Source organism: Argentina anserina, chromosome 6 (genome assembly GCF_933775445.1).
Source record: "Argentina anserina chromosome 6, drPotAnse1.1, whole genome shotgun sequence".
In the NCBI taxonomy this organism is placed as follows: Eukaryota; Viridiplantae; Streptophyta; class Magnoliopsida; order Rosales; family Rosaceae; genus Argentina; species Argentina anserina.
This window is the reverse complement of record NC_065877.1, coordinates 21,555,160-21,566,885: the sequence shown is the minus strand read 5'-3', so window position 1 is coordinate 21,566,885 and position 11,726 is coordinate 21,555,160. Positions and strand designations below refer to the sequence as shown.

Below are 11,726 nucleotides of genomic sequence, written 5' to 3'. Positions count from 1 at the left end.
GAGCCAAAACTCTTCTATAAATAGCACATCATTCTTTAATAAAATTATCACTTCTTCTTAGCATTGAATAGTTGAAACTCTAACAAAACATCACCATAAACTTTCCTCACAAATCAGCCAAGTCATCCACCCCAAAACCATCATCATCTCCACCGAGTTTCACATATTGCACCCGTACCTCTAAGGTTCCTACAACGTGTGATCCTCACAACTCATCTTTATGACTTCGTTTATTTGTGTTAATCTACAATTCTTTGTCTATGAATATTGTAAGTTGTTTATGTGGAAGTATTAGTTTTATATTTGTTTTAAAATTTTCAGATTGTATTTGATATGTTTTGAGACTATGTCGAATCTATATTCTTATAATTATTGAAGTTTGTATTTTTATTGTTGTGTTTCTCTTCTTTTACTTGCTCTAGATATGTGCATACGAATTTAGTACTTGAATGCAGTCCCTAAGATTGTATTTGAGTGTTATCTTCATCATCTATATTGACACAAATTGAATCATGCCCTAAGTAAGTTCAGTTTGTGTTAATTAAAGCGGGAAATTCTGAAAATTTACTTGTACCCCATGGTGAGTGACGCAACGTGAAACATGTCTCCAACAAAGATTTAGTGCTTAAATGTAATCTTGTTTGATTTCTACTCTATGTGTTGTTAAACTTGATTACATGCAATTTAGATGAGGCCCTAAATCAACCTAAACGTCAATAGAAATTTTGCATGATTAGATGTTCCCATAAGGCTCTAATTGTATTAGTGTCTAAAAGTATGTAATCATATAAATTAAAATGCATAATAGAACCAAACTTGTAATTATGTGGTGAATTGGTGAATTGAGTTTAATTTAGTACAGAGAAGTCGATCATGTAAATAGTAATTTAAATTTGATTTTTGTAATTAATAATCAATATCAAACCCCCAATTATTTGTTAACACTAAAAGATTAGAGTTCCTTTCAATTTCCCGTACTGAACGATACCTGCTTATTCTATACTAACGATGACATTTTACAGGGTTAATTGTGTGACGCTCTCACGTCCCATCAATGACAAACAATAATTTCACATAAATCTAATCTATGTCAAAGACTTGAGATAACAAAAAAAAATTTATTTAGCACTGTATAGCACTTCTAATTATGAGAACTCTAATTAGACTACTACAAAATTGAAGCAAAGCTACACTGATAAATAAACTTGACTATATATGGACAAATTTCAACCAATAGGGATGTTACGTACCTATTCATATCCAATCAACTCCATTTACAAACAATGCACCACAAAACTATAATTGGTAAATTCTCTTAAAGGCAACCTTGAATTAAGAGTCACTTTGCTGGAAACATTAACACCTAGCCACCTTGGTATTCAGTGGCAGTTCCTAACTTGTGTCTTGCTCTATATTACACATCATAAGAAAAGATTAGCATCACAAATATTGCCAAAGTTCGAGCTAATCAAATAATTTTGCTGAAAGTGAAAATAGTGATTTACATACATACTTGAATTTGGGACTGCAACAATATGAAACTGAAGCCTACGGTAAGTGTTTTCTGGCTTGGGGAAAGTCATCCCAACTCATAGTCTTCTCTTGATTTTAGCCTTCAAGTGTCTATTTCCTTGCTTCAATATCAGAATGTGTATACTAGAAGAAAACCAAAACATAAAGTAAATTTGTGCTGTTTAATTTAGGTCATAGCAACTTATTATACAACTTAAAAGACCCAATATATTGCAAGAAAGGCACAGTACTTTAATATACAACTTACAGAACCAATCCATCAACCTACAAGTATATACCATAACAAACTCAATTAATATGGTCATTCAGATCAAGATGTTGTGGTCCAAGTTCAGACAAACTGCAAGCTTGAATTTAACTTACCAGATCCTCATAAGCTATGCTGCAAACCCAAATCACCTATGTATGCAGAAGCGACTCAATTGAGAGTAAACGTTCCCCAAGGAACGGAACTACATAAGAAATATAAATAGAATCTGGTTAGCTTCCTAACACTCAAATATATATGTAACTACTAAATACATTGACAAATGAACCTTATAGGAACATGGATTAAGATATTACACAACAATTAAGACACAAAATCATCTTGGAGAACTTATGTTCATTAGTTGAAATGTTGAATATACTAGTATGCTACATAACCCTGACATATCGAGCACGAGAAAGAATGAAAGGCACATGCTGCATGCTAGAAGATTTAAGTTCCTCTGTTCAAATTTGGTCTGTTTCAATAAAGACCGTGATTAGATACAAGATAGGATCAGCACCGTTCCACCCCATAGAAGCAAACATGTTACTATTGATCCCATTTGTCATTCACAGTTACAAATATGCAAGCTAGAATTCAAATCTAATTAAAGATTGCATGGCTGAACTTTAAAAAAATGAAGTACTTCATTGTTTATTAAAACTTAGGGCCACTTTATTCTACCTGCATAACCAACAACAGTTCAAATTTGTTGAGCTAGCTTATGGCTCCTGCTTGCTTTTTGTTACAAATTCTGAAACCAAACCAGTCACCCCCTCCATCTACAGTTATGTTGTTTAGTTATGTGCACGGGCTTTGTGCTTGTTATATAATTGTGCAAATATGCAATTACAATGAGCAAAATCAAAAGGTTGAGTTCAGATGTGGCAATGGCAAACAAAACCTCACATTTACAAAGTAAACAAAACCAACTCTAAATTGGGTTCGTTCAATTTGAGTAAAAGGCTAAGTCAAAAAAATTACTCAACAACCTAAAACCCAGTTTAAGAATTAGAATTTCTATTCATTTCAACAGTTTCAATATTGACTAACGAAAGCAACCATATTTTTCTTGTTCAAAAACCATACAGCCTGAAATTAAACAGTGAAAGAGAAAGAGGGAAGTCACCTAAAATCAACTCCTCTGGTAAAGGAAGATGACAATAAGAAGAGAGAGCTCAAACCAAAGCAAAGTATTGATCTTGCTACATCTCTCCACGTAATCAGATAATTCAATAGTTGTCTATTCACTCCAGACCAAACCACATCCTCATCATCCACTATCACAAACGTAAACCATAAAATAAACCAATAAAACAATGTAGCTTCTTCTGTTAATCGTGTTTATGTCACAGTTAGAATTGAAGCAACAATATGGGAATGATGAGCCGAGTCCAAATCGTGTAAGTAGCAGGCAGAACAAAATTCTTTTCTACTAAGCCATTTAGCTTCATCTGAAACATATCCTTTAATTTGAACTTGCATCAGATAAAGAGAATCTCATCTCAGGTTACAGATATATAAATTTCCTACATGCTAATGGGAATTTGTATAGATCTATGTCATTCTAAGACCCAAAACCTTGATTGGACTACAAAGCCGGATTGAATTAGAGTTCATTGAGGTTTTATTAATTAGAACTTAGAAGAACCCAATTATTTTATGTATCTTTCAATTTATGGTTGACTAGCTATGCATCCCAAATAAGGCATCAATTTCCATTTCTTCAACTCATACAATTTGCAACCTTAAACTCCAACGATTCAAAAATCTACACACAATTCTAACTAACTATCCCTACTTACAATCTAGAAAGATAGTTCGATATTCATGCTAAAAAAACTAACATAAACAAATGCAGAGAAACAAATCAAATTGGAAGATGAGAGGCAAGAGATGACGAACCTTAACAAAAACTGGATTGGGCAAATTGGTGCCCCAAAAGAAAGCGATGGCCTCAGTGCCACTAATCATGTCGTCTCCGTCTAAATCCACTTGCCGGAAGTAAGCTTCGAGCTGATACGTATACTGACCGGCCGCCATTTCTCTTCGGATTGGAAGCAAAATGGAATCTCAGGCGGCAATGGCGAATCGAATTGTACGTGACTGCGTGGGATAGAGGGACTGGTGGATCGGTCAGAGAGAAAGGAAATTGGGGTTTTCAGTTAACCAAGGAAATCGAGAAAGGCTTTCTCAAATATTAGAAGAAGATCGATCACTTACTCGTAGATGTCCTCGACTTCGGCACACAAGGGACCAAGCTCTTTCGCCAAACCCAAATCTTTATCTTCTCAAATCTCAACCTTCGGTCTCCCCCTAGACCTTCTGAGACCGCCGAGGACTCTGCTCCTAAATACAAATGTGCCATGTGATCAAACTTATGTATTTGATATTTTTAGGGTTTGGTTCTTCATATGGAGGAGATCGAACTGAAAGGCGAAGGTTAAAACTTAAAAGCTAAGAAGCACGGAAGTTTGCATGCAGTTGCGCTTCGCGCTTCGCGCTTCGCGCTTCGGAAGCGGAAGCGAAGCGGAAGTGCGCCGGAAGCGGTCGGAAATGAAACCCGAGATAAGGGTCACATGGATTAGGCAAGGAATTAATTAGAGTCCTTGCTTTTTTATTGAGGTCCCTACATAGTTGAAAACTCGATGCAAGGAAAGTAAGCGGATATGCAAGGAATTTGTCCATTTTTTTTTTGTTTTGAGAGAGGTTTGGAGGACGCTCATCCCCACGTCCGGATTTATTTAGTAAGACTGAAGATAAATTTTGCAAAGGGGTGACATCATAGAACTTAAACCCCGTGCTACATCAACAGAACCCGATAAATCCTCGTAGAGAACATTTTGAATGATAACATGAGTCTCCCCTATCTAAACAGTATCAATATGAGACATGCAAGCAAGATACGCTAACCTATCAGCTACACCGTTTGCTTCACGGTAGATATGTCTCTGACAGACTGAAAAAGCCAATAAATAACTTTTACAATCATCAACAAACCGAACTTACCTCCGAATAATCTTTTCTCTCCCTATTCAGAGCAAGAATTAGAATGGTTGAATTAGTCTCAATATCAATATCCGACTATTCTTGGCGAATCCCAAAAAATAAACCAGCTCTACACGCCTCCGCTTCCATATTTAGAACCAAGTGTGCATGCCTAACTGGTTTTGCTAATGCGGCGATACCCAAGTCATTCTCATCTCTAACCACTACTCCAACACCTTCGGTCCCACTCGAGCTATAATACAATACAACGAAATATCATATTCCTTGCAAAATCTAAGGGTCAAATGCAAGGAAATGCAATTTTATTTGCATAAACCCATCAATTGTAAGGAATTTGAAGTCCTTGCATATACAATTCGTTGCAAAGAGGGTATTTGTTGTAGTGTCTATATTGGTAATTTCGTATATGTTGACAAAGCCAACACTAACTTGGAAAAAGTCAAAGGTTTAAGTGTTGTTTTAGGATATATGAATAGAATCTCTCAAAGACAAAACACTTGTTATTGAAAAAAATTCTATTAAAAATGAAAATTGAAATGTGAATTGTAAAATTTTGCAGTGCAAATTTCAGCTCTCATATAACTTGATTGTATTTGGCTCAAGTCGCAGGCACAGTTTAGCTAGCTTCATATCAAAATGAATAGCTCTTCCGCTATGCGAGGTCTCTTCCTTAATATTGTTGTATTTGCAATTTTCAGTGTTGCTCAAGGAAGGTCTCTGATAGTGGCGGGTAAAGAGATTAAGAGATGAAGCTCTATCTCTCTCTCTCTCATTTGTGAACTCATGACAAGTCCTAAGTCATCCGTAGTATTGAAATCAACATTAATATGCGAGTTTGATTTTCAGTTGCATAGAGTTTTTTATCGCGCCAGAATTAAACTTGCCTAATAAAATATTTTTTTTAATAATATTATGAATCCGAAAAACTAGCTAACTAATGACCCAATTAATTACGATAACTTAAATATCGGCCTGCAGCTACTTAGGTTCAGAACCTCAACCCTTTAAGCTTACTCTGGTTTTTTCTTTTTGGTGAATAATAATAAATACTTCATAGAAGAGGGTCAACGTCAACCCAATACCACGCTGGGCGTGAAGCTTGAAATAGAACCGAAAGAAGCTTTGCTGCTCACGCTGGATAGGAAAAGGAACGGTCAAAGAACAAAAAGAGGGTAGGAGAAGCAAAGAGGTGTGTACATGCCACCATATGTTATTTTTTTTTTATTTCCAGTTCTAATATATTTTCTATTTAAGGCCCGAAGACAAATTAAACTGAGAAAAACCCCATAATGCTCAACGGTAGTACACCGTTGCATACCGAAACGGATGAGCCAGTCTAGAAACCAGGCATTAGGGTATCCCCACGGCCGAATGTAATTCTTTCGGCATGAGACTAATCCATGTTCAGAAACCGGGTGTCATGGCCACAGTAATGTCCTCAATACCACAACTCAGGCCCATTTAGAAACAAAGAGGTGTGATATGCCTCTGCCAAAGATCGAACTCTTGACCAATGCCACGTTTAAATCCTGGTCAAAGAGTTATCGTGGTCAGAAACCACTACAACACACTCCGTGGTTTAGCACCATATGTTATTAGTAATTATGAAGAATCTTTTTCAACTGAATTGTACCGCAAAAGTGCCAAAACTTTGGTAGTTCTACTATATATATGTTATTAGTAATTAGTCTAAGCTTTTAACGCAACGACTTAAGGTCTTTATATAACATTGATCTATGATAATTATATGAAAAATATAAATATTTGTTCTAGAAGATGCATATTAAATTAGGAATATAGATTCCTAGTAAAGCATGCACGAATAGGAATAATGGAATATGCATATATGTTCTAATGCCCCATCGAGAACTTTTCCAAACTGGAAACATGATCCACAGCTGTAAAAATTACTCATTAATAATATCTACAGCCTTGATTGGTTGATTTGATTAATGAACAATTGCTTACGATCCATGGCTGTCTATATATAAATAGCTTAATTGCACTTGTCTTGAATATCATTATTACAGAATACAGATTAATAACATGACTTCTTCATTCACGAGCTGCCTCTGCCTTCTTATTGTTGTGTCTGCAATCCTGGGGAGCTACTCCACTAGTGTTGCTCAAGCAAGGCCTCTAACAGGAAACTGGGAACAGGTTATTTCAAGCCTAACAGGTAAATACCCTTCCATCAGTTCTATGCATGCATGCATGCATGCATATGAATAATTGAATATATTACTGGTTGCAATCGAGTGCTGTTTCTATTATCTATATATATATATATATATATATATATATATATATATATATGTCTTGGCTCTTCTTTCTTTTTATTCTGCGCGACAAATTAAACTTGCGTATTGATCAAAGATAGTAATCAAATCGATCTGTATGTTTATACTTCAGTGACAGAAGAATCATTACTACAGAAAGTCGTCGGCAACAATTGTTGGATGAACCTTGGTAATCAACATTCCGACGATCCTTACGAAAGACCGCCTCCTAGTGAAGGGCCGAAACCTGGGACCCCGAAGATCTCTTCTTTTTGGTCATGGATCATTTCTAAGATTGGCGGATATGAAAGTAGTACGAATGTGGGTGATGAATATATTTGACGCTAAAGTAAGTATGTGTCGCATCCAAATTTCAATGCGGTTGTTATAAGTGACGGCCAAAATAAGTTACCTAAGCTCTTTTCAATTTATAGATAATTGTGTGTGGTATCCTGATTGAATACCAAATTAGTACCTGTTGTATGTTTAATTTTGTGTAAACTAGCTGCTGCCGTACGTCTAGCATGTAACAATATATGGGTTTGGCCTTCTACATATAAATTGCCCTATGCTTTTCACCTATGTTTTGTACAAGAAATACAGATGTCGTATTCTATATAATTTTCTTAATATTAGAAGAAATGGGTCATTAAGTGATGGTCAGACGACTCGAGTATCATATTTGGAGGTCTGTTTGTTCCATGACTGAGATATACCAAGTTAAACTAACTAACTAACGAACATAAGGTTACACAAATAATTGAAAGATATAAAATCTGAGTTTTGTTTCAGGATGAAATAATTGTGTATTATTGAATGATATGTGGGCCTATATATAGACATTACAAAATCACAATCATGTAGGATTCGGAGTCCTAATCTATTACGGAGATGCTAATCTATCTCATAACAGGAAACCTATTAGGCTAAGACACACACAAGGGTAGAATAATAATTCTCCCGGAACACTCCCCCTTGTGTCGCATGCCTAGGTTGCATGGTGCACACATCGTTACCTCAGTAAAAACCTTGTCAAGTAAAATAAAAACCTCTTGGGTAAAAACAAAAGCTTGATCGAAGGGAAAAAGAGCACAACGCACCGTTTACATTTGATAGCATCTTGTGAGGTAGACTCCTCCTGAAGTCTACGAAACAACTCCCCCTCACTAGTGCCATAATCATGGAGTACAAAGAACAACGTATACAACGTTCATTACATGCTTCTCAAACGTAGTCTTGGGCCAATGATTAATCATTAATCTAGCCACACATCCTTAGATCATACATGCTATACTTAGCCAAACTTAGATCTTAGGAAACAAGATTGCATAACAACTCAAAACAAGAGTTTGCAATGAAAATCAGATTCTCGGGTAGAATGACATTCACTCACTTAAACGGCCATAACTTCTTCGTCAAAATAGGTATCAGCAAACCGTAAAATGTTCAGAAAATTAGACACCAGTGGATTTCCAGTGACATAAGGTTCACAACCTAATCTGATCGGAGCAGTTCACAATGCTCTGTCGAAGTTGACTGACTTGCAAATTTCCGGACAGAACTGTCCTACTTTGCTAAAACGGCCATAACTCACTCAATATGATAGTTATGAAAAAATGGTTGGTTTTCCTAGAAAGTAGACACATAAACCTTTCCAACGGTACCAATTTCACCATATTTCATTAAGCGAGCTGTCTTGTAGGTCTCGTTGAAGTTGACCTACGAAACTGGACAGATTCTGATTTCTCACATTCAATGTCTTTCGCAAAAAGAATGGGGGAATTGACCAATGAAGGACTGATTTTGGTCTGAGACGGAACCATACGCATCCTCTACGCTACCAGTGTCGACTACTACACCAAGGCGTACGTTGATGTTGCTGGAGCTTCTGGCGGCGTTGGTGTGGAAAGGATTTGTGTTGGTTCACTAAGTGTAGAACTAAACCCATGTCAAATAAGCAATGCAAGTCCAATGACGATGCATAGGCGCATAGTTAATCATGTCATAATGAAAGCAATAGTGTCCCAACAACACTTACATATATGAATCTATTGCTCATTGAATCTCTTCATCATCTATACTTAGACGGAATAGAGAATCAAGAATTAGCTTTCATATGAACACATATGGGTATGAGTTCTTGCAACCGATTGTACTACGTTCTCTCGAACGTCGTAATATGATTACATAAGCTCTCCGTGGTCTGGAGGCATTTAAAGTCCCTCGGGCACTCTCATATCTGCGTCAAGATCCCTTTACAGATATTCTATGACCACTATCATATGCTGCAAATCAGTTTTCATGGACACTACTACTGATCAAGTAGCGGAAAGCAATTATGTCCATAACGAGAGAATATAACTCATCGTAGTCAATACTAGGATAATGAGACAATGTTTGTGTCATAAGTCCTGCATATATCGCATAACTTCATCTTTCTCATTACACTTACGAACAACGATCAACATAACAAGTCTAGTTCAGGCTGTATTGATTCTTTCCACTTCGGTCAAGTTGCTCATCATTGATACTTTACAACGGAATAAGAGCATAAGCGAATACATCATCAATTATGGGAGCTCAATCCATTAAACACGCGCGCGCGCTGTATATGATCAATTTGTGAGATTTCTATTCTTCTCTAACATCAACAAAGGGAGTCTGTAGCGTCTTACAGAAACTTAGTTGATACACATGTTTAGAGAATATCTCTTGATGATGGGCGAAATACTTGTGCCTACGCATCTCGCTTCTTTCTGGTTTTGATTCCAGAGAATAATGGTCTCCCGCTCATCTAGGTAGGAGCCAAGACCGAAGCTATGACCCTTACTAGTCCATCTTTGCGTTTTCCGCCCTTGTTTTGTGGTGCAATACCACGGGCGCCGACAACACCATAGCGTACGATGGTGTCATCGCCGGCTTCCTTCCCACTATCAGGGATGGTGCCAACGGTGTTAGGACCAGGTCATATGAAATTCTCTCATATTCTGAGAGTTCCAACCTTACCGGCATATCACAGCATTTATGTGCGATCTCGTCACTTTTGCAATATCATTAAAGTCATTGAGCATCAAATCTTTGACTTTCTGGAGGTAGATAATGCGTTGCACATTTGCTCACTTTGAGTAGTGCGGGATCTTAATGAGACATAGTGCCACACCACGTCAATTCCTGGCGTTAAAACCGGAATGGGAGCATTCCATATCTCCCCCTAACGATGGGAAGTATGTCTCATCAAAGTGACCGTCTGCTAATATCGCAGGATAGAGATCAACAGCTGTAGATTGGAAATAGCGGATAAGTGTTGGTGATTCATAAATCATAACCAACCAGAATACTTAATCGTTTCAAGTAGACCCATTGAGATAACTACAATAGAGGCACATAAACAACTTTAACCAAATAGGCGTTTAATGAAAAGAACGTTGGGATCGTATCCAGTAACCATCTGGTACGCACTAAACGCTGGGCAAGTTGTGGGTCTGAAACAAATAAGTGTCGCTGCATGCAACATCTTTACATATCCCCATGCAAAAATCGGCAGGTTAGTACCCATAACCAAGTCCGAGCTCTGCTAGATCGTGCAATGAATGAACATGAGGAATAATATGTTCAACGACGATCCCAGTAGATATGCAAAACGAAATCATCAAAGTCGTGGAGGTGAACTCTCCAACGGTATCCAATCGAATATATTTGAGAGGATAGGAAGGGTGGTGAGCCCTTAGTATGATGATCATAGCTAAAAACTTTAGCAAATACAGCGTTTCTTGTGGATAGCAAAGCGACGTGTGACCAACGTGTCGATGCTCTTAACCTATACCATAAAAATACCGAAAAATGTATGTATTCGGTTGGATAGGGTCCACTAATGTCACCTTAAATACTTTGTAAGAATCGAATGTTCTCGGTTGGAGCCTTACCAAATAAGGACTTCCTTGAAATCTAGCAAAAGAACAAGCTTTGCAAAATGAGCGATGGGCATCAGAGATTGCCATGGAGGCATTACAAAACACGGGAGGCATCACAAGCTCTTGTGAAGGATGGGATGCTGCCACCGATGGCCTAAATGCCATGGAGCCACCGAGAAGGGCAGGCTCGGCCTCACCGTGTGGAGCACGGGTGAGGTGGTCCTCCAATCGCTTCGTGAACATGAAAAATAGATGATAATGTGAATTTCAAAGAACTCGAATCATCATATCTTGTTTAAAATGACCAAAAAACGATCATGTCAAAACCGAGGAGACAGCAAAACCGAACCCATGATTCAAAGAATCTTGAGTTACTTATAGCTACTGCTGCAGACAAGCAAAGCTATGTCTGCAGGCTAACAAAGCTACTGTCTAAGCTTGAAAAAGCTATTGTCAATCAAATCTGACAGATTTATTCCTCTTCATTCTTAACACAAATATCAAGATGAAAATCCATCATTGGCATGTATGGTCTTTAAAACTTAGCAAGGCACGAAGATATAAAACACAATCTCCGCACGAGATCCGTAAAACAACTACCTGCGCCGTAGGACAGTGTGGGTGGTTACGCAATTAGCAACACACTCGATTTCACGGCGGGACATTCTCAAAATGAAGATTAAGACAGTCAACGACGCGGTGAACTTCTCTAGACAATACGCCGTAGGATATTGTAAGAGGGGG

At 37.5% G+C, this 11,726-nt stretch overlaps 1 protein-coding gene and 1 long non-coding RNA gene across 6 annotated transcripts; one reads left to right on the top strand and one right to left on the bottom strand.

Annotated features, from left to right (window-relative positions):
- Window positions 1-1,252: 1,252 nt before the first annotated feature.
- On the bottom strand, window positions 1,253-4,226 carry LOC126798501 (uncharacterized). 5 transcript variants are annotated; one of them, XR_007672527.1, is made up of 6 exons: window positions 4,007-4,226; window positions 3,689-3,907; window positions 1,897-1,985; window positions 1,764-1,797; window positions 1,514-1,656; window positions 1,253-1,409 (listed from the first exon to the last, which is right to left on the bottom strand). It is a non-coding gene; the product is annotated as an uncharacterized LOC126798501 (long non-coding RNA). The 5 variants fall into 5 exon arrangements; XR_007672526.1 differs by having other exon boundaries at window positions 1,781-1,797; XR_007672529.1 differs by having other exon boundaries at window positions 1,510-1,656; window positions 1,764-1,985.
- Window positions 4,227-6,838: 2,612 nt separating this feature from the next.
- On the top strand, window positions 6,839-7,630 carry LOC126797055 (uncharacterized). The gene is made up of 2 exons (XM_050523742.1): window positions 6,839-6,971; window positions 7,205-7,630. The coding sequence occupies exons 1-2, from the start codon at window positions 6,839-6,841 to the stop codon at window positions 7,411-7,413; spliced, it is 342 nt and encodes a 113-aa protein (XP_050379699.1). The 3' UTR covers window positions 7,414-7,630.
- The last annotated feature ends 4,096 nt before the right edge of the window (window positions 7,631-11,726 follow it).

Excerpts from the sequence above, each read along its gene's own strand:
- LOC126797055 (XM_050523742.1), top strand. The coding sequence starts at position 6,839 with ATGACTTCTTCATTCACGAGCTGCCTCTGCCTTCTTATTGTTGTGTCT. Across the intron at positions 6,972-7,204 it reads GGTTATTTCAAGCCTAACAG|TGACAGAAGAATCATTACTA; the intron begins GTAAATACCCTT and ends TTTATACTTCAG.